This window comes from Dreissena polymorpha, chromosome 9 (assembly GCF_020536995.1).
Source record: "Dreissena polymorpha isolate Duluth1 chromosome 9, UMN_Dpol_1.0, whole genome shotgun sequence".
NCBI classification, from domain to species: domain Eukaryota; kingdom Metazoa; phylum Mollusca; class Bivalvia; order Myida; family Dreissenidae; genus Dreissena; species Dreissena polymorpha.
Genome location: NC_068363.1, coordinates 7,225,283 through 7,253,187, shown reverse-complemented (window position 1 = coordinate 7,253,187; position 27,905 = coordinate 7,225,283). Strand labels below are relative to the sequence as shown.

Genomic DNA, 27,905 nt, shown 5'->3' with positions numbered 1-27,905 from the left:
TTATTAGACGGGTTGTATGTGTGATAGGTGTTATTTATATATCTTTATACTCTTTAAGTATGACTTTATTTTACTCATTTATATACAAATTGTTATAAATTATGTGTAAAATATATACATTTTGTATATTTGTATTTAACTATTTTATGTTTTCTTTAATTTTTTATCCTATAAATATTTGATTAAATTAGTATCAATCAATATTTTTTACTTTTACAAATCAGTATGTGATGCATATTCTTCCGCACTTGGGGCCGTTTCATCAATAATAGTAGTTTACAAATATTGTGAAGAGTCTTATAGAAAAAAACAAGTGTAATTGAAAGCGATTATATTTTTTTTATAATAAATATACATATCAACACATGTGAAATACAATAAGTGCATTCGCTTCCTTTACCATATTTACCATTTCATAAAACGTTTCACATCAGATATAGACGTATTATTGTTGTAGATCAGTTTTGAGCAAACGATGAGAGAATGTTAAGATAGAAACTCAGAGCCTCGTTCTGGGAAAACTGCATAATGCTTGTGCGTAAAGTGTCTTCCAATCTTAGCCTGTGCAGTCCACACAGGCTTATCAGGGACGTGTCTTCCAATCTTAGCCTGTGCAGTCCACACAGGCTTATTAGGGATGTGTCTTCCAATATTGGCCTGTGCAGTCCACACAGGTTTATCAGGGGCGACACTTTTCCCTTTATGAACTCTTTCGCTTAGAGGAAGTCTCTATTAAACAAAACTCCAGTCAGTCCAGTGTGGACGTTAAGTGTCGTTCCTGATTATCTTGTGCGGAGTAACTGGCTAAACTGTAACGACACTACACACATGCATTAAGACCAGTTTTCCCTGAACGCCGTTACGTAGTTGGAGTGCTTCATGAAATATTGCGTCATATTAAAAAGGGACGAATAAAAAACAAACCGGTGCAAATATTATGGAGATATCTATATGTAGGTGTGAACAAAGTATGTTTATGAAGACCTATGTATACAATTCTATTTAAAAGGATTATTAGATTATATAGAAAACGGTAAACTGTTACACCTTACAGCAAAACGGACTATGCGACGCATATATGTTGATATATTGTGCCGAGAAGTTAAACAAATAAATGAAATCGTCTTTGAAAAATCCAATCTGTTTAACATTTATACCTGTAAACAATCCTAATGCCGCATGATACACATACTAGATCAGGGTGCAGGATCACGTGCCTGTGAGATTTCCCAATTAAACGTTAATGGATTAAACAGACCGGTAAGTGGTGCTTTTTTTCCCCAATACCATAGGCGGGTGAAGTGGTGGGGGGGCGGACGCGGCGTACGCCCCCTAAAATCGCCAAAGTAAAGTCAATTAATTGGATGTTTCACACTTAACTATCACCTATTTTTTAATCTTTTCAAAGCCTTCAAAATCACTAAAATCGTGGAGTTTACGGGGGCTTCGCCCCCTGGACCCCCAGCAAATCTTTCAATACCCCCCCCCAAAACAGAAATCCTGTAGCCGCCCCTGAATACATTTTTAAAACAATTTTTCTTAAGAATTTCAACAAGTGCATTTATAAAGACAGATTTTTATGCTGCTTATGGCAACGTGAAATACACCAGAATTGCTTTATGTCATAAGCATGCGTTCTTGTTAAAACATTATGTTGTTACTTCGTTCACGTATACGGCTATGCATCACTCAATAAGGCAAGGTAAAATTTTGTCAACGATTTCAGACGTATTCAAGGATATTTTCTTATACCTTAAAATATCCACACAAACTGAAAGAAAAACTGTCTTATGCAATTAAGATTTTTGCAAATGTATTTCAATAACTTGAGATATTTGCAAAAATAAAGTTATTTACGGTGTGTTTACATTCTGTCCAGTCCGTGTGTGAGCCCCTGAAAACCCCGTTGATTCTGCACCCTGGGATATGAATGCAATATTCACACATATGCTCCTATGGTCACTTGTGTAGACTTTCATCCAAATCTTATTATTTTAAGAGTTACACACGAATATTTTGAAACGTTAATGTTACACGGTTACTTCCATAAAATATAAGCCCAAATATGTTCCGCATGATGCACTGTATTTCCGGACCGCCTTTACACTTTTCCGGAACCCGCACCTTACACGCGACTGGTACCTCGCACGCGGTGAAGCGTAATGGCGACCATGACCGGATCGGCATACTGGGGCAGGGTGTTCAGCAACGTGCGGTAACGCTCTGAAATGATAGGTAAATGCTCATACTGAATGACCTGCATCGTGTGAAAATGGGTCTTACGTCATTAGCGGGCAGCGTAGCTCCGAACCAGCCTGCGCATCCGCATATTAAGTCGTTAGCGGACAAGGTAATTCCTTACGAAAGTGCGCGATTGCCCAGACGGGTCTGGAGCTGTAATGGCCGCATGAGGTATAAGACCCATATTCTCATGTAGCGGATTGACTATGAATTACGTTTTGCCATGATATTGTAAGTCAGAGTGGGGTATAAGCCTCCTTTACACAATGCAGGTGACCTCAGTAATAAGAGATAAGCGAGCCATTGATGCGAAGCAACAGAGGGGCGCCATTGGTGACAAACGAAGACTTGGGCATTATCAAAATATGTTTGATAATACTGGAACAGTTCGGTTCAATATTTCGACATTAACTTTTATATAAGCCAAACAGGCGTGTGTGTGAAACAAAATACACATTTGAATCTGATTGTCAAACCTGAACGTATCTATGTAGTATAACTAGATTGCCATCGTGATCTTACACTCACAGACAAACTGGATTCGCTAAGAAAAACCATTATTTAAACGTTAAATACCATAAAAGCGGAAAGTGTTGTCCTTTATTAGTATGTGCGAGCTGCAATTGATTAACTGGGACGACGCTTTTACTAACATGTTTTGTTGTCCTTTATTAGCATGTGCGAGCTGCAATTGATTAACTGGGACGACGCTTTTACTAACATGTTTAATCACAGTTTTCGTAGAACAAGGCTCATGTAAACGACCCTTGGTAAAGATAAAACAAGAACGTTCTCTGGGAGTACATTTAAGGTAAAACAATCCGACCATTAGAGCTCGCCGTAGTGGATATGGTGTCCGCCTAGCGAGCGGAAGGACATGGGTTCGATCCCGACTGTCGAATCGCCCATAAGATCGCCCCATACAGATAACAAGTACTGGTTCTTCCCAGGAAACGGACTTACGTGTTTCGATAAGTCTTATGCTTTCAATGAAATCGAGCAAAGATAAACATGTTTGAGCTAAAACGAACCGTCTCTGTAGAAGTCAATAAGCGCCCTCTCACTGGGGAAGGTACTGACGGTGACGAAGTTGTCCGGAAGTAGCCAACCGTTCTTGATGGAACGTCCCACCCGCTGGTGATGAACCTCGAACCTGGCGTATCCGGGTGTGCCAAACTTGTTCAGATCCGGGTCCCAACCCGGCTTGTACCGGCCTGAAGAGAACAGCATCGGCACTTTTACTGCGATGGCACACGATTGCATCGAAAAGACTCACACCGGAATGAACTAGATTCTTTGAAAAGCAACTGAATTCGGGGGAAAGGGGAGGGGGTACAAACCAAGCTGACACATTGTAATTCCTCTTAAAACGACAAACTGTATCAACTATAACTATTTGAACGACTGCGCCTTTCTAACATAAATTTGGTCAGCGTTGTTTGTATCTCCGCAGAAGATGGTTTTCCTGGATATCCTGCTTTAAACAATTCCCTGATTGCTTGCGCATTGTGAATCAAACAATTACCTGATTGCTTTCGCATTGTGAATCAAACAATTACCTGATTGCTTGCGCATTGTGAATCAAACGATTACCTGATTGTTTGCGCATTGTGAATCAAATTTAGTCAATGCGGTCACTAGTCTCGTTACACATACGCTAAACCCTACTTACAGACGACGATGTTTGGGTTTCCTCCATACTGCTTGATTAGCGAGCGGGTGGGTTCGGAGTAGTTGGAAAGGAAGTCGTGTTTGTAGCGCTCGTAGATGGCCGGATACTCAGTCCAGAACAGTGTCAAGTGGTCACCTGGGGACGGGTAAAGAAACACTATTTTATTAATGGCTTTCAGGTCGTGTCTGGGTTAAGAAGGAATATATTTATAGTATGCTTATACCGACATTTTATGACTTTCACGAAGTTCAAATATATTGCAAATATTATATAACCATTGACATCACAGAAAAAATGCTTTTTACAATATTATATAAGGACTTTCCTTAGATCGTTGCGAATATTTAAGGCCAATCTTGTTTTAATAAGAGAATAAGTAATATATGGATATCTTAGAAACACGCTGGATGTATACACGAGATATTTGAAACCTTTAAGATATAATGAAACACCTGGGACTTCAACAGGTGAGAAACTCGTGTTACCATCGGCTAGTATTTTACGTCCCGCGTCATGCAAAATGGGTATTTCGTAATGTGCGACCGTCTTAATAGCTCCAGACCAAATTGCACAATAGCGCAGTCTGGTATGGAGCTACGCTATCCGCTAAAAAAGTACGAGATGTTTTCAATATCATAAGCGGACAGGAAAGCTCATGACAAGACTGAGCAGGCTGGGCTGGAGCTAATCCGGCCACATATGGTATAAAACCCATTATAGCACGACATGTGGCAGACGATGCATTACTATGCATCAAACACAATATAAAACCGAAAAAAAACATCCAACCTATGGTCAACGCCTTGGAACTGCCAGTACTAAGCGTTCGGTGTTTAAACCGGGTCATAAGCTTTTTCTGACATTTGTAATAAAGTGCGATTCGTGTGACTTAGGCCAAGCAAATAACAGCGGAGTTACTTTCTGGACTGAACGGTGCGGCGTCCTTGTTTCGTCCGTACGTCAGAGGTACAGCAATGATCTGCGGCGGACTGGAGTTCGGGAAGTCCGGCTGCTTGAAGCGCCGCGTGCTCTCGAAGCAGACCCGGGCCGCCATAGCGTCCTTGAACCAGAAGCAGGCGACGGCGAAGCGCGCGGAGTGCCCGGGGCGCGGGTCGTACCACTGATCCTTGGCCATCATCTGATGACTCGGTAGCAAGATTTTCACCTTTAGGCAGATTGAACATTTGGGTTAGCAGACAATACACTTCACTGGGCTATTCGCAATTATATTAACAACAGAAAACATTGTAATTTTATAAGCGTATTTGAGCCATTTATGGTGATCCGAGAAAATGCATATGTTAAACGTAATTGAAAAGACTTAGAAAGGGAAAGCACTCTTCGAGGGACATAAGTGAAACCCTGAAAACTCCTCAATGTGACATATGTTTAACCTGAAAACTTGTCAAAAGGACGTAAGTGAAATCTGAAAACTATTCCAAGGGACATAAGTGAAACACTAAAAACTCGTAAAAGTGACATAAGTGAACCCCTACAAACGCTTCAAAGTGATATGAGTGAAACCTTGAAAACTCTTTAAACTTTTAAGTGTTCAAGTTTTCACGTTAAGTTAAAAGGGACATACGTGAACACTTGAAAACTCTTCAAATGGGCATAAATGAAATACTGAGAGCACTACTATAATGCCTTTATTATGTACATAAGTAAAACCCTGAAAACGCTTCAAAGGGAAAATTAAATGCTGAAGTTTCACTGCATGTAAGTAAGAACATCATGGGATTGCAACTAGAATTGGAGAATTTTCTCATTAATATTTTAATCAAGTATGCGAAAATGAATGTGATTTGTATAGAACAGTAACGTTTTACATGGTATAACACAAATATATGATTAATAATATACATGAAGACCAAACTATGTTTAGCGGAACGCTGATACAGACGCTTTTAATCATATATGTCTAAAAACTCTTCAGAAGGACATACGTGACACCCTGAACATTCCCAAAGGGACATAAATAAAACCATGAAAAGTCTTCAAACGGACATTATTTAAACCCTAACAACTTTTCAAAGGGATATAAGTGAAACCCTGAAAGACAGTGTTCACCATGCCGGGCTCCGAGAAGCCGATTGCATATCCGTCATGCGCAGCGATGGAGCTGACACTCTCCTGGACGGCATTGATCACCTCGGAAAGATCCTGAGGTAGGAAGCGCATCATTACCAAGTAGCCCTTGTTGGCCTGAAACGAGCGGTCCGGGAGGCACGTTAAAGTTGCGTTTTGGGAAAAAAATTGCTTAATGCATGTGCGAAAAGAGTCGTCCCAGCTTAGAAAAGAGTCGTCCCAGCTTAGAAAAGAGTCGTCCCAGCTTAGTATGTGCAGTCACCACAATCAAAACAGACACGACGCATTTTGCCTGTACTGTATTTAAAACGATGTCTCTTCTTAGCGAAAATTCAGTTACAGCGGAACGTGTCGTCCCAGATTAACCTGTAGACTGCACCAGCTTATCTGGGACGACTCTTATCGCACATGTATTGAGCCCAGTTTTTACATTGCGTGGCTCGTTATGTTATACATGTAGCTGGAATATACTTTTATCAAAATTTGTTAATTGTACAACGGACCCATGTATTCCCAAAATAAAAGTTTTGAGATTTTTGCAAGTGTCTTATATCATATAAAGTTTAAGTTTTGTTTAATTGAAATAAAGTTTCCAAAGAAAAGTACTTTAGCAAAGTATAGTACGATTAGACCCACCAAACAAAATAACACATGTGTTCAATACTTGTCAACCAAACATTATCTCGTAAATATATAATACATTTTTAATAAAATATAGACGCATGCTATCGGATAAGCATTACAGAATGTTGGATTGCACATTGTCGTTAAAGAACCAAAACGTATAATAAGAACAGACTCGACGATACGCAGAACCCATTTTCTCAAAATTGTAAAAGCTTATCACTATACAAGGGTTCGAATCGTACACATTAGCGTGACTTTGGTATATATGACCAGAAGTTTAAAATGACACTATGGTAAGACATTCGTCTTTCCAGAACCAGATATGCTTATCATCCTTCTTTGAATATATGAGCAATAGTCTGTGAAAACCGGGCTTAATTCATGTTCGTAAAGTGTACTCCCAGATTTGCATTTGCAATCCGCACAGGCTACTCTAGGGCGACGTGTTCCGTCTAGACTCAATTTTCGTTTAAAAGAAACATCATTTAAGCGAAAAGTTCAATAACAGCGGAAAGGGTCGTCGCTGATTAGCCCGTGCGGAATGAACAGGCAAATCTGGGACGAAACTTTAAGTATATGTATCAAGCCCGGATTTTACAGAACGCGGCTATTTGCTGCCAAGACACATGTTCTCGTCCTTAATACTTAACATTATCCATAAATCAATTAGCGCTAACTAAAACAACGATATGTGTACTCGCACATTGTTATTAAACAGACTTGTAATAGGTTTTGTTATACGGTATAAAAAGCCACTCCACTCAAAAAACTATATACAGTTATAAATGTAAACCAAGCGCATACGTTTAAATTTACAGAATTTGTTTTTATAATAACACATAAAACCTTCGCAAATTTTCGTTTTGGTTATGATATTTGTGAGGTAATGCCAATACTGAACATTTACCATAGTCCAATATAGCCATTATATGCATCTTTTGACGATTTGAAAACCTGAAAATTATAAAGCGTTGCAACGCGAAACGATTGAATAATTTGGAAAGTTCTGTTGTTGTCGTTATATTTTGTGAAACTGCGAGGATTGCTGAAATAAGTAAAAAAAATACGTTCTTTAAAGCATGAGCACGGATGGTCGAGTGGTCTACGCGGGAGACTTTTGACTCCAGGACTCCAGGGGTCAGTGGTTCGAGCCGTGTGGAGGGTTACTTTTTTTTGTATTCTTGTTTTTATACTGGAGATGTTTAGGGCAAATGTTTAAATTTATCAGTATATAGCATTTAATGACATGCTTCAATACATGCCAAAATCGGTGAAAAGGCCCCTGTAAGCTTTTATTTGAGTACAATGAGCGTGTTCGAAATGCCACCACCGTTACGTTAAAAGGTATTTGGCCTGCTAGATAATGTGCAACTATTTATTACTTGCCACCACCTTTCAGAAGTATGTCTGATAATGAAAATAGATAAATATGTAAATATGTAAGTAACAATAGCACAAACCACCGCTGACAGCCTATGCCTTATGTGGAAAAAGTTCTTCTGCTGGTGGTGGAGATTGCCTATAATAATGCTTATTGGAATTCAAATTCAAATTGTCGTGGAAAAACTTTTTCGTTATCTTTTGAAACACATATGCGATAGCGAAAATGCAAATCCAAGCTTTTAACCAAAACTAACTATAATGTACAAACATAAGTGTATACACATGGATACACGATATAAAGACTTGCTCTATGTGCACACATAAAACAGAAAGAAAACAAATGAGCATCGCTCTGGGAAAAGGGATCTTAACGCATTTGTGTAAAGTGTCGTCCCAGATTACTACCATGTGAAGTCTGCACAGCTTATCGGGAACGACACTTTCCACTTTTACAGAGTTCCTCGTTTAAAACGTAGTCTCTTCTTAGGGAAGATCCAGTGGAAAGTGTCGTCATTAAACCCCGTTTTCCCATAGCACGACTCAAATTCACAGAGGTAGGAAACGCCACCTGCCTCCATAGTCCGATGGAAGTGGTCATCTTTGTGGGGAGGGTCTGTGATAGAGGTTAGTAGGTCGGTGATCCGGGTCGTGTACTTATTGGCCCTGCCCGCCCGCGGCACCTCCTTGAGAAACACACCAGAGTTGGAACAAGAGAAGCGCTACACGCTTATACAAGGTAGACGATACATGCCCACATTGCTTAGATTAACAGTAAATACGAGCTTTGCTCTGCAAAAATGGAGCTCAATGCATTTGCGTAAAGTGTTATTCCATATTATCCTGTATTAAGCACAGGCTTATCAGGAACGACACTTTTCGCTTGTATTGTATTTTTGCTTTAAAGGAAGTATTTTCTTAGTAAAAATCTAGTTTAGGCAGAAAGTGTTGTCCCTGATTAGCCTGTGTACATCCATTGAGTCCCGAGGCTCAAATGGATAATGAATTTATTTCTTATTTTAATAAACACTCTATTGCGTTATTTTTATGAGGACGGCAAAAATACCGTTGTTTAATATTCAGTGTTTTAAATTGATCTGTTAGAGAAATTTTCACACAGACACAAGGCAAAAAAAACCTGGAAATCGTTACAAAATTTGGCAATCAAACCAAAGCACGTGATGTTACCGTGCACTTCTTGAGATTTAGACAAATACAAGGCTTGGAGCAATGTGAGCGTGAGGTCCACAGGAGTATGAAAACCAGGAAGTATATGGGAGCAATACATGCGTGAAGTAACACAATAGCGTGAAAACTAGGCAATGTGGATGTTAAGTGTTCAATGGCACAACGGCTACCATACAGAAATATTCGTCAAACACACTGCCAAATGCACCAATTTTGTTTTGTATTAAACACGTGTTTTTAGAGAATATTAATAAATATAATAATGTTCAATCTTTTCGATGGACTGACACAAACATGTGCTGTGTCATCCATAGACCACATGCCATTTTCATTACATGTAAGTTTTTTATTCGATATTTGTGGTTGTTTTTGGATCATAATATTTTTTGAAGCGCACATATATTGGTCCGACTTCTTGAATTTCCACTCCGTTGTACATCATGTAGTAACAGGTCCAAACTATTCCAATATGGTATCCGTGTAACCGCTGTGTGGGTATTGTTAGTTGCAACAACGAACATATGTGAAGCTTTCTGGGAAAGCTGGGCTTTATGCATGTGCTTAAAGTGTCATGCCAGATCAGCCTGTGAAGTCAACAAAGGCTTATAAGGGGCGACACTCCAATCTTTTGTGAATGTTTTTTGTTAAATGGAGGTCTCTTCTAAACAAAAATCCAGTTTAGGCGGAAAGTTTCGCCCCGAAAAGCCGGTGAGGAGTTCATGGATAAATCTGATACGACACTTTACGCAGATGCATTAAGCCCAGTTATTCCAGAGTTATTCCAGAACGAGGAAAATATGTTCTCTTTGATGTATTGCATAAAAGAAATAAAATATTGTAAAATATAACAAAAGCTACAACATGTACAATGTGAAATGAAGAAAAAGTAATATTTTAAATTTAAAAACTATCTTTCTTTAATTTTTTTTTAAATTCCAACGATGTGTTACCCTATGCAATCGTCAATTTAATTAACACTTTGTCTGATTTCAAAAATAAACAGAGACTCTACAGTACCATACAATATTAACCAAGAAAAACGTTCAAATTTGGAAGATAAACTGAGAATAAGGCGAACACACATTTTTGCGAAAGCAGGAGCTTTTGAGCTACATTGAAATAAAATCGGATAACAAGCAGGAATATAAAGAAGCAAGAAAAACAAGAATAAGGCAAAGCAACTTACGTCATAGCCTTTTCGCGTCGCGCCCTTACAATACCAATAGCAATAAAACATACAATACCAGTAGAAATAAAATATACAATACAACGATAATAAAATTTTAAATACCAATAATAATACAGTTTTCAAAGAAATAAAAATTAATTTCTAACAATGATATTTTGCAAAGATAAAACATGTTAAATTGTGTTTACAAGGCAACACGCATTGCCTTCTTTTCGTTTGTCTCGTTTTGTTGTTTTTATTACATATGACAAGCGACATAATTATAGGTAAAATGCATAGTCAATAAAAAAAAGCATGATTTTAATTGCACATCAATTTGTAAGCTGAACATTTGCTGTATTTATTGGACACGTCTTTATACGAATTGGTCTACAAATGAATGGGACCGGTCGCAAATCATCAATACACGACAAGGCAATTTGTTGTGTTTTTCGGAATTTTTATAAAAAATTTAAATTGCGCACAAACACTCTTTGAGCTGAATGAGTGGATTGACATCGAATTATTCGAGACTCGTTCTAGAAAGACTCGTCTAAATGCATGTGCGTAAAATGTCTACCTAGAGTAGCCTGTGCAGTCTGTGCGGATTACATACTGTAGACTTATCTGGGACGACACTTTACGGACATGTATTTAGCCCGGCACGCAGACCAATTAGAGAATTGTAAAAAATACTCCTATTGCGTAAAAACTATTATCATGGAATATTTCATTTCGAACAAAAAATGAAGCCTTGTAGTGCGTTCAGTTACAGCGAACGTTCGCCAATGATGGTTCGTTTGCGATTCGGTCTTATTGAACTATAAGTTCGGCGCGAACGTTTCAAGATGGCGGCTCCCAGAAAATTGATTGCGATGTTGATGGCGGAAATCGCTAATAACACAGAAAGTACTTATCTAACAGATATTTCAAAAATAATAAAACCTATAATAATTTTATTATAATTATAAGTGGTGTGGATGCGATAGTGTTATTTTTCATTAGCGATCGAAATTTAGTGTAAGAGGTGCATTGAATCAGTTATAAAACAAAGCCCTAAAATAGCGCAATACATTACAATCTTCAAATGTGGTTGTAATTTTCTTTTACATTGAATGAATTTTCATTTCGTTTACATTTAATGAAAATATTAATAAATTTTAGCATTCAAATGGAAAAAAACACCTGCATATTTTGCGAATTGAACTTTCTTTGAATGCACATCTATATTGAAAACTCTTTTGTAGTGATAATGAGGGATACAAATCTGGCATTTTATTATACCATAATCTATACATTTATTTTACCCAAGTATTTTATATCCGTTTTATGATCAAACGCGATTGCTTGTTTTCACGATGATGTTTCGAACACTGCAAAGACGCACGATCTTTACACGTTTTTACATCGGAGTTTACATTTGCAGGTACCCGTTAAATACGATAATTGTGTAGCAGTAAATTTCTACAATATTTTAAATGTATTTCATTATAAAACACTTAAGTGTTATGTTTAAACTGGTTAATATACATACTTAATAGTTCCTGTTAATCCATTTCGGACAAATGTACGCCTATTTTTTAAATATGTTCAAATGTTTTATTAAAGCAACTGTTAAGTGTTTGGCTTAATATGCCAAGAGATGACACGGAGGTATCATAAATTGTGTTTAACGACCAGACACATGTGGTTAATGACCCCATACTGAGTCATACAAATATAGGTCCCTGGGTTTATGACACCCTGTTTTCTTAGTAATTGTCTGGACAGTATCCGATCATATCGAGATAATCGATTTGTGGTGAAGGGGCAATTAAACAATGGGTGGTTAAACATGCTGAAATAAGGAGTGTCAAAATTGGTGTGAACAATTAAATAAAAACATTTACATGTATCAAGAGGATTTATTCGGCGTAAGCTGTATTAAGCCAGCTTTTCACCCTGACTTGACCTTTGTAAGTGTCCAATAATACTCAAATAAAATTTCCCGCGGCTAGGTACGAATGAATACACTTCATTTATTCCATTGGCTGATTTGAGTATAACACCAGAACATTGGAAACATATCCGCGTCTTTGTAACACTGTTTTACTGCATGAAACAATTTTATCTCTAATGAAAAGGCTCAATAGATAGAACAGTTTTACAATCAATTTTCCAAATAAATACAGTTTGTGCGTTCACCTTTTATTTTCAGAGAATTACCAGCGCAAAAGCGTTTATACTAAAGGCTATGTTGTCATATTTAGTACTTACTTGCATTGCATTTCAACCCGCGAGGTTTCGGGTCAATTCGCGGCCATTTGTGAAAGTCAGAGTTTATATACAGTTCATCACCGGAGTTCGCAGAAGGGGTTGCGATCATTGTGTTACACCGGTCTTACTGACAATAACGTAGTGACTGTAATGCATTGCATTCAATCCGCAAGGTATCAAGGTCAGTTTGCGGTCAGTTGCAGAAATCTTTATATAAACGCCGTCTCGTAAACTTTGTGCACTTGAAGTCTGTTTTGATCAGAAAGATACTAAATAAAGATATTCGGCGATATTATTGTGGTATGTCAATCATCGATTTTTAATATGGTTTCAACATTTGCATGATAAGGACCAATTTTTATAAAATTAATTAGAAATATTTATCCATTTAGACCAGTTTATTAAGCATGAGCACAATAATTCACTATACTATAATTATGCAATTAAATAAGATTCGAGTATTGCCGGCTGACCTATATGCACTCGTTTATTTTCATGTTTCTTGTGTTTTTCTATTCTGTAAATATAGATATCTGAGTAATAATATCACATAAAGCAAAATAAGCCACGAAATCTGGCGCAACACCCCGTAATTGATTTGCTTATGATGTAGCTAAGAACTGCGCAGAAAAAAAGGCATCCGCTACTTTTTATCTCATGGAGATAACTTTTGATCGTTCATAAACATCGACCACAATCAACGCCGTATATCTTTTTTAAAGATATTTCTTGGTTAATCTGCAACAAGGTAAGTTTTTACGGACATATAGGTTCAAATAGTTTCTTTATGTTGGTTACATAAAATCAATCAATTTGTTGTTTGTTTTCGTCCTTATTTGTGTTCATTCATTGGATTCTATTTAATCTGAAAGAATTTCAATTTCTGAGTATTTTGTTGTTCTTAAAAAGGGTCGCGAATATGATTGAAATCTTATCACGATGCGGATCATGAAACGCAAACAATAGCAGAATGGCCGCAGTGTTGACGGCCAAAATTTGAGGATGCGCAAACGCGACGTCATTATCGGAATCCCCAAAACCTCATATACACTTTGTTTATTGTTCAATTCATTTTTGTACTACAAAAAAAGGAAACAATATCGAAGTTACACTGAACAAATACAACATATTTATTTGTCCGCCATCTTGGTTTCGCTAGCGAACTACCTCCCAAGAGGGTTCGCTTCGGTTCGCGAACGTTCGCGGCGAACCGAGCGTTCAGTAGCGAACGTTTGCGACCGTTCGCGAACTATAGCGAACGTTCGCTGTAACTGAACGCACTACAGGATTAGTGGCTCCTTTATGTTTGGATACTCATCTTAATCCAAATTTAACCAACACAACATAGAAATACCCATACATATCTGATTTTCTTATAATTCGTTGTATACAAATCAAATTAAACACACATACTCATCACACATGTTAAATGTAATAGAATCTCATCGCCATGAAAAAATATCTGACAAAAGACACAAATTAATCCTGTGGTGAATCCAGCTTAATTATGGCAATCACATCTTTTTGACCTACAATACACATATTTGTACATTTTGGACATTTTGGATCAGCAGACGATTTATTGAAAAAGTCAATGTATCTAACGGATGTTTCCAGAGATATTCGAATATCACGAATATCACGATTGATCTTACGGAGGATTCCGGAGATAGCCGAGGTTCAATGATTGATCTTACGGAAAATTCCGTATGAATTAAATGTATCAAGATTGAATATTAGGATGCAAAGCTTATAGAAACGTAACTACTCGAGCCACGTGCTTACCGTGTCTTCGTCCCGATGGGTCTGCTGAAAGAAGTCCTGATGGTCGCCGGCCGGCCGGTCATGGTCGTCGTAAGACCGGTACTGGTCGGACTGGCGAGGGAGCGGGGCTTGCTGCTGTTGCTGAGGGTACTCGCGGTGAAAACGAGGCTAGAGACAGGGGAGTAAGGTTGCTTGGTATTTGGTATAAGGTTTGTTTTAAAAAAATCACTTGCAACGTTTGATAAACGCATATAATATCCAAATGGGCATCTACCGTATTAGAAAAGTAAATACTATTAGAACTACGCTTTTTAGACTTGTAAATATGCCTTTTAATTTAACAAAAATGTGTATTATGTGGTAATTTTGACAAACAGATATGCCATGTCTATAATAAGACCACTACAATCACAGCAAGCAAACGGACTGTAACGTTTTAGTACATATCAACACTAATCCAAGTGCTGAAAGCATAGAAAGACAGTTGGCGAACGGATTGGAAAAAAGAAATATGTCTTTTGGTATTGTAAGGCATATTTTATATAAGGTCACGTGTCCGTAATTAGATTTCTTATAAACATAATTGTTCCATAGATATAAACTGACTTTCCAAAAATAAGTTTGTGCTGGTATTTACACCTCATAGAATATAGTGAGTGACCCACGCCATGTTCGTTTGCATATTTGAACTGAAGAGTTGTATTTCGGTTGCTTCGGTGGATATTAAACCATAAAGTAATTTAATTCTAGTAATCCTAGTTGTTTTCGTTTTGAATTTTATGTTGTTGTTTTCTTTATTATTTGAATTGCGATGATTTTAGGCTATGTTATCGGTGACGTCAGAATAAGTCCTTTTTATGTGTACTGTCGGGTTTTGTGTATTGTCCTGTTTTGATTCGTTTTGGCTTTTTTCAGTTGCATTTAATAACAGATTAGCATGTATTACACTTGTTTCTCCTTGTAATGTCTCTTTTCTTGAATTTCATTATTTTTATTTTTTACTGAGACTACAGACTACACAAGTTATTCTGCACAGTCTCAAGCTATGATGTATTACGAGACAATCCAGTGTATCACCGAATAGATCCGCGCTCGGGATCGGGCTAGCTATATTCATGTGCGAAAAGTATCGTCCCAGATTAGCATGTGTTCTTAAAATTAGTCATTTAAAATAATGTCTTATGAACGAGTATCCGGTCTAGGCTGAAAGTGTATTAGAGTAACATGTGTGGACTGCACAGGTTACTCTGGGAAATACTTTACGCACATGAATTAAGCCCGATTTTCCTTTCCCAGTAACATGATCAATTTTGCTGAAATAAAATCATTCCGGTGCACAGTGCTTGCTACTTACATCTGTTCGAAAGTCGAACTTCGGGGCCACGTAGGGTTCCCGCTGCAAAGTGTGATTTTATTGGCTAGATATTCATAACAAGTCCAAATACTGAGATATTGTAGCTGTGTACAAATAGTTGCTTTTGTGAATGTTAATATATGTACACAATAAATGAAAGTAGCTAGAATGGCATATACTATTAAAGTCCCATTACTATCAAAATCAACGAAAATTTCGTACAATATTTCGTAAAACAAAGTTAAATAATTTAAAACCAGTGTTCCTGATGGCAATTTCCGAAATTTCAACGCCAGATGTGGTCTGGTAAAATAGATGTTTGTAGATACAAAATGCTCGTTTTAATTATTGCTTTGCATTTTTAATTCCATTTTAATTTCCCGCAACGATATCTATTCATACGACACATGAACACTATCATGGTACCATTTTAGTATTCGTATGTCGTATGAATAGATATATTCGAGGGAAATTAAAATGGAATTAATTGTGTCACAAATAAATAAAAACGAGCATTTTGTATGTACAACAATCCATGTAATCATACCACATCTAGCGTTGAAATTTAGGCTATTGCTATAAGGAACACTGATTGTTTAGGTTAACTTTATTTTACGAAATACTTTACGAACTTTTCGTTAATTTTGAGCGTTAAAGAGGCTTTAACAATGTATTATTGCATGATTAAAGTGAGCTCAAATAAATATAAGCAAGAACCATTTCACATCAACAACAACAATAAGTTTGAAGCGTGAAATGTAAGCATAGAAATCTTGTGAACATGGCCAATCAAAGAGGATCTAAATGGATGGATGGTATAATCATTGGCAGAAAGTAAAGGCGATACAGGGAGAATGCTTGGCGCATCCTGCCTCTAGCTCATAGTCGGTTTTAGTTGGCTTTGAAGACCGATTCTTCTGCAAATAGTAATATTCCTTTCTAACTTTGTAACGTAAACATAAAACGGCCGTAATCAAAATGTGCATAACTTGCATTTGGGTTGTGATAAGATTATTTAAATGCATTGAAATAAGTGCTCTTATACTTAAATTTATATGAAGTTCTGCTATACGGTTGACTTATTTTAATTCATTTGTGTGTGTTTTGTGGTAAATTAGGTTTTGTTGTGATGTGTAACAACTCTTAGCAATGTGTCACTTCCCGTAAAAAGGATAACATGCTGTATTAAATATTCTCTCCTGCAAGAGCAGTTGTTCAACTTAGTTTACGTTTTAAAACAATAATTGACTTGTCTGTAGTTTTATGGAAAACCAACGTCTCTCGAATATAGTCCTTAATTTAATAATAAAATGTGTATTAGTTAAGTTTTTTAACACCTAGAGATTTTATTGATTTCTCTGATGTATTGGTGTCCATGTGTGGCTATGGGTAATTTGTCATAAATATATCATCTCGCGATGATTACAAGAGTTCGCTCCTTAACTTCCACTTCCATTTTCACTGTCACTTCTACGTTATAATATAAGTATGCTCAAGAGAAAAGGTACGTTGCCAAGCGGTGAATGGAAGTTCATATATTGTACAAGCGAGTATGTATTACCGATATCTTTATGATTTTTTATTAAAATAGACAAATAATTATCGAAAGTAATTATACATGCTCTGTCTGTTGTTGTTTTTTGCTGAAAAATACGTATGATGTTTTCTTTTTATAAAAGTACACAGTGATCTGTTATTATAATTTGAGGATATGTCGAGTACATGAAATGATATTGTTTATTAACATCATAGGTTAGAACTGATGCCAGGTTGACATTGAAATACTATAAGGACACCTGAAAAAAAAATCAAACATCACAAGTATATGAGTCTCGCCCTGGGAAATCGGGGCTTAATGCAAATGGATAATGTATGGGACGACACTTTCAACTTGTATGGAATTTTTCGTTTTAATGTAGTCTCTTATAGCGATATCCTTAATTAGATAATGTCGTCCCTGATTAGCCTGTGTGGACTGCACAGACTTATCTGCGAAGACACTGCTTAACGTACGTGCATTAAGGCCGGTTTTCCCAGAGCGTGGCTCATGATAAAGTATCTAGACGAGACTACATAGAGTAATAAAATTAGTAGGCCTCTAGCTTCTAGAACACCAAGCGTCATGGAACAATGTAGCAATGCTTTTCTCTCATGTCTAAAATAGCAGGTGTCCCGGTAAATGTTGGACGTGAGACAATCTCTCACGTCTAGAGAAGCTTCCGCCATGTTACATAACTGTAACCAGAAATGGCCCACACACACATTATTACAAACGACTTGTTTCATTTATGTATTACGAATTGCCTCACACAATTAGAACAGCAAACGCAATGGAAATCCATTACCGGTAAGCAAGATATAAGTCATTCAGAAAAAAATGAGTTGACGCAACGTTACGAAACCTAAGCGGTCAAAACGTTTCCAAGCATAACACCCCAAGTACAGCGAACGCCATGTGTTAGAGATTCCTCGATCCACTTACGCCTACCCTGTCGCCATAGGGATAAGGTGGGTGATTATGTGAATGGCGTGGTTCTTCGTCGGTGTGGTAGGGGTAGGAACCGTACCTATAGGCCCTTTGATAAATATCCGGCGGACCTGCCCATGGGTCGGTAAACAGCTGGCGAGTCGGACTCGATCTATTGTCCTTTGTTTATTAAGCACACGACTTATTTCGATGCCTGTTTTTTTTATCAGATTTTACAAAAGCCAATAATTACTTTTTAATGAACTTTAAATAAAAAGCACAAGCTAAACGCTTGTTCACGAATAAAACGAATTAAGCTTTATTGTATTAACTTAAAACCATTTTTTATATCAATACACCTTAATGCATATTATTTATAAATTTTTGCAATGACGGACGCACTGTGTTGACAATAATGTTCGGATTAGCAATGTTGACCCAATTTTATCGTTTAAATATTTTAATATTAGCGTATTAACTCTTAAAAGTACGCGGGAGGCTAAGCTGTAGGTTATGTTTTGCACTGTATTTAGCAAACAATTCAGTTAAACTCACACTGACCCCGCATGGCAAAGTAAAGCATACAGATTATGCATTGCCGCTTATTACAAAGTACAACGGAAAACACGTCTAAATAGCTGACACAAAGCAATCGAAGCTAGTTAGTTAGTCACTTTAGTAAAACTACTGGTATTTTGTTAGCTTGCTTATGTACATTAAACGTGCCCAACATCAACACTGTGATCTAAGCAACTTTTTGAATTACTGTAGAATCATTCATATTCGTCGTCGTGACATTTCGTGATTTTAACGCATTTATGCCTAGTGGACTCTCCCATCCTTCTAAATTGGATCAATTTATTTCCAAAATTAGGGAGGTCTAGTATACTTATTTCTATATTGAGAATATTTCTTACAGAAATTCCTTTAAGCAAACAGCGCAGACCCTGATGAGATGCCCCATCATGCGGCGTCCCATCTGGGTCTACGCTGTTTGCCAAAGCCTTTTTTCTAGACGCTAGGCATAAATGGGTTAATAAATTTTTATCAGACTCACACATTCGTGGATTTCTGATTTTGGCAAACAATATTGAGAAATTACGTCCGTCATTTGCGTCGAAGTGTTTGTATAAAATTTGTGAATCGGTCAACACACGAAATTAGCGAAAATTAATATCCCACGAAAATTAATTATTTTACAGTCAGACAAATCTAAATCAAAACGCTTTCGAATGATGTGAATTAAAATGCTATTGCACGCTACATAAATTAGGTGAGTTATATTAATGAAATGTATAAAAGCTCACAAATGTTAGCAGTCATTTAAGCACAAGCCAGACTTCCTTTTAGCGCTAACACTCTCGCCGTACTTACGTAGTTATTTTCATTACGGTCGTAATAAATGGGCTGCGGGAATTTTTGATAGGTGGGAGGGGCCGGATTGGGGTTATATCGGGGATCATACTCGGCCCGATGAGGGTTCGCTCGGTGATCTCGCTGGGATGGGAGAAAAGATGGGAGAAAGAGGTCAATTCAGGAAACTTTAATAAAAATAAAACTGCATGCTCTCTGCATGATCATCATTCTATGAAAACTGAGCTCAATACATGTGCGTAAAGGTTCATCTTAGATTAGCCTGTGCAGTACGCACAGACTAATCACGGACGACATTTTTCGCTTGTATAGATTTTAATGAGGGTGTCAAAAAAAATACCATTTTAGGCGGACAATGTCTTGGTTGGCCGATGCGGAGTGCACGTGCTTATTTGTGGTGACACTTTAGACCAATGCATTCAGCTCAGTTTTTTTCAGATGGAGGCACTCATGTTCCCTAATCATCGTCAATCAAAATTCAAAGAGCTTTTAGTACAATATGCCACATAAATCATAAAAAGTTAAAAAAACAATACATTTCCTACCACCATTTTTACTGTGTAAGAACCTTTACGCAATTCTTTTCCTAGGCTACAAAGTATCACATTATACACTGACAGGTCCCAAGACTTCTTTTGGGAACGGTCATGTTCATTTAACTATACTTACAATATTTTTTGCTTCGTAACGTTCCTGAAATCAGACAAGACCCATATTTTTCAACTTATGTTTTTTAGTTATTTACTTATTTTATTCTCTGATTACATTAAACAGTAACCCGTTTATGCCTAGCGTCTAGAAAAAAAAGACATTGGCAAACAGCGTAGACCCAGATAAAACGCCGCATGATGCGGCGTCTCATCTGGGTCTGCGCTGTTTGCTTAAAGGAATTTATATAAGAAATGTTCTAAATAAAGAAATACTTTTACTAAACATCTCTAATATTGGAAATAAATTGATCCAATTTTGAAGGAACGGAGAGTCCAGTATGCTTAAATGGGTTAAATTGGGGCACTTGTCTGAAGATTGGTGACACATATGGCAAAAGCAACACGCTTAGGCTAATTTACCACTACCTATATTATCAAATACCTTGTCTAATGTTATTTGAAAAGTTATTTTCAATTTTAGAATCTTTAAAATCGACTTAACATGCTAAGTATGATTTGTGTTTTGATACAATCATCATAAACATTACCATGACTAACGATCCGTCTGAGAGCATACGTCAGAAGTAACGTTCTAAATGCCTCTATCAAGATAAAAGCACTACATATATAGGCACTTTACCTATCATGAAACATACGGAAATCGTTTTTTTTCTGCACCTCACATAAACTATGCTATATTGTTTAAGTATTGTACAATTGAAATACTACCAGCTACGATTATTAAATTAACTCAAACAAGTGGCCATGCCAAACAATTGGATAAAATGTCGAGGGATACCAGACGTGAATGTGAACATTCTTGAACAGGATTACGCCAATTGCTGGTGTATTATTTATGTACAGTTCAGCAGATTTCTAATCAATTCAATTCGTACATTTCATACACAAATATATTGTGCTGATAGTTATTTAAGGGACTCGTTAAAAAATATAAAAAATGCAGTTTTTATATTGTGTGTCACAAATACAGAAAATGAAACAACACTCGACGTCAGGGATCGATATCTTACTATTGACCTACACTCGAACTGTGAATACAGATTCGTTTAACCCATTTATGCCTAGTGGACTCTCCCATCCTTCTAAATTGGATCAATTTATTTCCAAAATTAGGGATGTCTAGTATATTTATTTCTATATATAGGATATTTCTTACAGAAAATTCTGTCAGCAAATAGCGTAGACCCTGATGAGACGCCGCATCATGCGACGTCTCATGTGGGTCTATGATGTTTGCCAAGGTCTTATTTATAGACGCTTTGCATAATTGGGTTAAGAAAAAATCACCATTTAAAACGGATAAAATTAAAAAGCGCTACAAACGCGAATCGATTGAACCATTTTGAATGTTTATGTTGTTTTCCTTAAATGGTGTTACAACACGTGGATGGATTATATTTAGCATTTAAAGATAGTATCGGCTTGATACGACGATATATATTTATTTCAAATAAAACTGACCTGCGCTACAGTGGGGACAAATAATATTTGTCTTTCTAAAACTTTTGTTGTTATTATCATAGACCTCTTCACTTCATATGTTTAAATGTGGCAATTCCATGTTGTTACTAAAGACATTCAAAATGTCTTTTTTCAAGTCCCTTTTAAATAATAAATTTCACTCACCGGGTTAAGGTAGCTCATCCTGGATTAAATCCGCGTCTCTGACTCTGCAATTAAAATGAATAAACGAGATGTACCGATAAAACCACAGAATCACTCATGCATAAAGTAACTGTTTGTCTTTTGCATATCAATTATACTACGTTTGAATCATCGCAAAAGCCAGTGTGACCTGCAATTACAGATTGCAAACATTAGGTTTAACCGCAAGAATTCTTTAAAGTCACTTTTTAACTGATGTTCGTATGTTTAAACAATATTAATCAATGCATTTACTATAAAACTTTTATATTTGGAATAGTAACATATAATTTTAAAGGCAATGAAATGGAGTTAAATTAAAAAAATAAGTGCATTTCCCTGTATTCGAACGTAGTAACCTTTATTAGCAAACTCAGACCTGAAATCTTTGGCTTTTGATATAAACGGGTATTTGAAACGCCGTAAGACACGTACTTGCCAAATCATCGATAAAAAAGTTGTACACGCTTTATTATTGGACAGATTTCGATTAACAAAAAAAACACGATATTTTAAACATTTGTATGTAAATTTGTATTATTTTGCTTGTCTGAATATTCGGCATACGTCCTTTTCACAATAATTGAGGAATACTCTTTTTGCCAAACTGTGAACAAGTTCCTTCAATATACACACTTTAAATGCAAATATATTAACAAACGAACCGGTCGTAAAGTACAATGGCACAAAGCCTTTCCGGTACATTCAAAGTTCAGTAAGAGTCAAATTGTACTAGTTTTAAAGATCGTTACTATTGACGTTCGAAAACAAACAAGCTTGACCGAATTTAATAATTAAATGGTACACCTGGAATATTTATTCGAAAGTTCTTTTGAATTGTAGTGTTATCATAATCATTTAAGCTCAAGACTAATTAAGGCATGTTAAAGTCCGTTTCAATTCGGTGTTAACCCATTCATGTCTAGCGTCCTGAAAAAAGGACATTGCAAACAGCGTGGACCCAGATGAGACGCCGCATAATGCGGCGTCTCATCTGGGTCTGCGCTGTTTGCTTAAATGAATTTCTTTATGAAATATTCTAAATATAGAAATAAATACACTTGACACCCCTAATTTTGGAAATAAATTGATCCAATTTAGAAGGATGGGAGAGTCCACTGAGTATAAATGGGTTAAGAACGACACTCTCCGCTTTTATTGTAGTTATCTTTTAAAGAAATTATCATTTAAACGAAAATCCAGTCTAGTAGGAAAGTTCCGTATTTGATGAGCCAGTACAGGCTAATACAGGAGGACACTTCTCAAACTATCACCATTTTTTTGTCAACGTGAGACACAATTATAGTTTCAGAGTTATTAATTCGAATAGATCAAATATGTACATTTTCTAACCGAGCGAACACATGTAAAAATACATGAATGATCCGATCACCAAAACATTTTAATTAGGTCGTAGACAAACTTGGTAAACTTTGTAGCATTTTATTTTACGCTGTTTTCAGTTACGAAAGTCATAATCGCAAATAATGATCGGTTCCAATCTTAATTTCATCTCAAGACGTCGAATTCCGCGACCTGATATTTAACTTAACAAAAGCGAAAACGTTTTGATTTTAACTTCTATGAAACATTTAATTATTTAAAAATATAAGTGTTTATATAAAACGCTCAATTGTAGCCTGTCAATTGAACATTCTATGGTCACTATTAATTCCCTGATCTCTTTCAATAATAAAGTATTTCACTTGTAGTTTAAGTGGGGTATTATTTCAACTTTAACAATTATACTTATTGCTCTGTAAATTAAATACGTCAACTTACGAAAGAAGTGTTTCGAGTCAACCGTAATGAAATTCAATTGAATGGTATAAAAATATTCTTGAATCGTTTCGAAATGTTATTACGACGTTCTCTAAAATTTGGCCCTTCTTTCCGTTTCATTAAAATTATGGGTTTAATTGTTTTAGATGCTTTCGTTGTTTTGTGGATGCCGTTGCTTTTGTGTAGATTTTATTGTTTTTGAAATCAAATGGTCTGTTATTTTGATAGTACATGGTTGTGTTTTATTTCAATTGAGCCTCGTTCTTTGATAACATGGCTTAACGTACGAGCGCAAAATGTCGTCCCAGATTAGCCACAGCTAATAATTTTCCTCCTATACTCGATTTTCTCTAAGAAGAGACTTCCTTTTAACGAAAAAATCCATAAAACAGAGAGTGTCGTCCCTGATTAGTCTGTGTGCCTGCAAAGGCTTATCTTGGTCGACTTTTTACATTAAGCCACATTTTCCCGAAATGCGTCTCATTTAATCGCTGAACAAACCAATCCCGGCTCAAGTTGTCTTACACACATATTTATTAATCTTATATTAAATTCTGATGATCAATCTAAAATCGCTAGAAGGAATGGTTGTAACAAATTAAATCGAAATGTACTGAATTGTTTAATCCACAAAGTCTCGACGCTACAGAGATACATAAGTATCCATCTATCTGAACATGAGAGTGCATTATTTTTTGCAGAAACACAAACAATCTCCTGTCGATTTGCGTGCAATCTCAATGGTAAAGACAAACATTAACACGACACTGAATAATAAATCTTTACCAACGTGATTTTAAAGGCGTTTCCGCACAGGGTAAACAAGAGTGATCTCCGGTCTTGCCTTTTCACGTTTTGCTAAATTGACAAAATTAAAACTACTTGTTTCAGATTCGCAAATTTTCATTGAAGTTATGATATTTGTGAGAAAACAGTAATACTGAACATTTACCATAATCTAAAATATCCATTAAATGTATCTTTTAACGATTTAAAACCCTGAAAATTATACAGCGTTGCACCGCGAAACAATTTGATAATTTGAAGAGTTCTATTGTTATCGTTATATTTTGTGATACTACGAGGAGTGCTTATATAAAGTATAAAATACATCACTCATTGTATGAGAACGGAAGGCCGAGTGGTCTAAGCGATAGACTTTTACTCCAGGGGTTAGTGGTTCGAGCCCAGTTGACGGCTACTTTTTTTCTTTAATTTTATTCTTGTCTTTACCGGAGCTTTTTAGATCCAATGTTTACCATTAATCAATATAAAGCATTTAATGACAGACTTCAATAGATGCCAAAATCTGTGAAAAGGCCCCTTTAATGAAAGATCCACATGCTAGACTGACTGTGCTGACAGTGCTGTGAATAAAACCCGTGAAATAAATTATTGACGTTCTTAACAAACGTCTTATTATGAAATGAAGACGCTATATTAGACTTCTCTTGATATCTGTATATGCATAATGATACGAATAGTTACGCCACACTCCCTACGGAAAATGTAACAATACTTTATTTTCAAATTTACAAACGAGGGTGACAATAGAAAGTACTATTTAACATGTTATGCTCACCGGTTGCACTACAGTATATCAATTATTCAGAGCTCTATAAACAAAATGTACGTATTGCCATGAAGGAAATATTTAATAAACAAGCCGCTGCTGAAACATATTAAACCTCGCGTCGCCTTCGAACAAAGCGCGAATGAGCCTCGGTCTGGGAAAAGGGACTCAATGCATGTGCGTAAAGTCTCATCCCAGATCAGCCGGTGCAGACAGGGACTCAATGCATGTGCGTAAAGTCTCGTCCCAGATCAGCCGGTGCAGACAGCCGATTATTATGCTGACAGTTTGTTTGATGTATCTAAGTTATTCTTCTTTTTTTGATAGAGCTGTTTGTTTTGTTCAATCCAAATAATATACCGGTAACTACATTATGATTGTGATCTATATAATTTAGTTTCGTTTAAGCAAACCAATGATGTCGCAAATGAATATATTTTCGAGGATTTTAAGACACTGTTAATTTCTTTGAGTGAAGTAAAAGAGCATTTAGCATGTAACACGCGTAAGTTTATTTTTAGTGTTCACAAAACTTCTTTTGCTATTGGATTCCATGTTCATACCACAATACTAGGTCTACTATAGCATATCTCTGGAATTCCTCCCATTTTTCACGACCTCATTCCATATGGTATATTAAAGTGAATTTTATTGCAATCAGTTAATAATGTTTATTTTACTGAGAATTGTAATTGTTTCAAGAAAAGTACTAAATAATAAACATCTTTGACAAAGCTTTCTACGAAATAAAATATTCGCTGCCGCGTACACGACGATTTAACCCTTTTCCCATTCAGAAGCAAAGTGAAAATGGCTATGTGCAAACAGCATAAAACCAGAACAGCCTGAGTAACTCGCAGTCTGTTCAGGTTTTATGCTGTTTGCTGCTCGTCAGTTACCGAGGGTCAGAAATGAAGCTTTCATACTTAAATTTAGTAGGTATTTAATTAAATGTAACTATCTGAGGGACCACAAATGCGTCAAAATACGTATCTAAGTGGTTCACTACAGAGCGAAAACGTGTCTATTTAAATATTAAACGTATATTTTTTTGTCACCGGGTGACGTTTCTAAGGTTTCAATATTTCTATACTTGTCTTGATCTGAACATTATCCTTAAGGAGACACCTTTTAAAACGTTTTGTCATTTGTACATGTTTATGAACTCCCGCTTTAAGATAGCAGACACAATAATCGCGATAAGCCATCGAAAAGATATATACTGGTGTATTCTTATTGGATTGTTATCAGATAATAAATCATTATCCAACCTGAGATAAAAACTATTAATGAGTTTATCAATCATGCAGTTCTGAACTGTAAATCGCATTTTTGGATTGTTTTATCATTTTCTTTTTCTTAATTAATGTGCAATCCGTTCGAAACTATTTGATGGTGAAGGATTTGTTAAGTGTCATTCAAACAAACCAAAGTAAAGGATTTAGGCATTTAGCTCTGGGATTTTAAGAGGAGTACTATCTCAATTAATATAAGCCGCTCTCTGGACAAACCGGTCTTAATGCATATGCGTAAAGTGTCGTCCAGATAAGCCTGTGCAGTCAGCACCGGCTCAGCAGGGACGATACTTTCATCCAAACTTAATTTTCCTTTAGAAGAGAGTTACTTTGAACAAAAAATCTATAAAAGCGGAATGTATCGTCCCTTATTAGTATGTGCGAAATGCAAAGGCTAGTCTGGACGATACATCACAAACATTCAATAAGCCCCGATTTCCTAAAGCGCGGCTCAAATACCTTTAACTAAGATACGACGAATAGTTTGCGTGTAACATTGACACAAAATACAATTGAAATATGTATGCTCCAATGGCTGTGTTGATTAGCGTATTGTTTTAGCCACAAAACGTGGTAGCCTTTTAAATGTATCGATTACCTCGGTTTTGTAATTGAATAGGTTGCCATGAGTCGCCCGTAATTGAAGAGAAAGACCTTGATTACTTTTTAAAGCTATACATTATGAACGTTTTTTATTGATATGCATACATGTAGTGGTCGTTTTCTATTATTTCTATTATTTTGCATAATTTCAGCATCGGTCTGGTGTATGAACTAACTGCATATGGCCTTTTATATCTTGAACTATGTTTGTATTATAACTAACCTTATATTTTAATATTATTTATCACGATCATAGAAATGAAATATTAACTGAAGTTTAAACAGGTTTTTTTTTTTACAAATATACCTACATTTTTACTACACTTTAAAGTATATATTTGTGTATATATATTCATCACATTTAATAAATATATAAACAATATAACAGTGCATATGAAGTTAAAACTTACCAATGCTATCAACAAAGAATGCCGCTCATATTCCCACAAAACCCGATTCGTCCGTCACTCGTTTTATGGTTTTGAGTAATAAATAATTGCACACACCTTTTGTCAAATTGCACAACAAATTCTTACTACTGCTCTTATTATTTTACACAATTGACAATATTTCACAGAGCAAAACTTGACACTTCTATTCTGCTAGCGGTAGGCAATGTAGATATATCGGGAGTTTTGGAACAACGGTTTAAACAATACTACAAAGTTGCGGTTTAGCGACCTGTTAATGCGCTTATATAGGGTTAAATTTATCCAATAATAGAAGTTCCACAATGGTCACAAGGACCATGCTCACCG

At 36.3% G+C, this 27,905-nt stretch overlaps 1 protein-coding gene across 10 annotated transcripts; it reads right to left on the bottom strand.

Annotated features, from left to right (window-relative positions):
* Positions 1-1,070: 1,070 nt before the first annotated feature.
* Positions 1,071-27,868, bottom strand: LOC127845326 (uncharacterized). Of its 10 annotated transcripts, none has more exons than XM_052376176.1 (13): positions 27,558-27,859; positions 21,877-21,920; positions 20,249-20,272; positions 19,580-19,702; positions 15,739-15,780; positions 14,406-14,552; positions 10,383-10,406; positions 8,584-8,694; positions 5,984-6,118; positions 4,832-5,078; positions 3,914-4,048; positions 3,273-3,455; positions 1,071-2,223 (listed from the first exon to the last, which is right to left on the bottom strand). In XM_052376176.1, the coding sequence occupies exons 2-13, from the start codon at positions 21,892-21,894 to the stop codon at positions 2,126-2,128; spliced, it is 1,287 nt and encodes a 428-aa protein (XP_052232136.1). In that variant the 5' UTR covers positions 21,895-21,920; positions 27,558-27,859; the 3' UTR covers positions 1,071-2,125. The 10 variants fall into 10 exon arrangements, with proteins under 10 accessions (XP_052232136.1, XP_052232137.1, XP_052232139.1 ...); XM_052376177.1 differs by lacking the exon at positions 27,558-27,859 and adding an exon at positions 22,254-22,271; XM_052376179.1 differs by lacking the exon at positions 10,383-10,406 and having other exon boundaries at positions 27,558-27,868.
* Between the last annotated feature and the right edge of the window lie 37 nt (positions 27,869-27,905).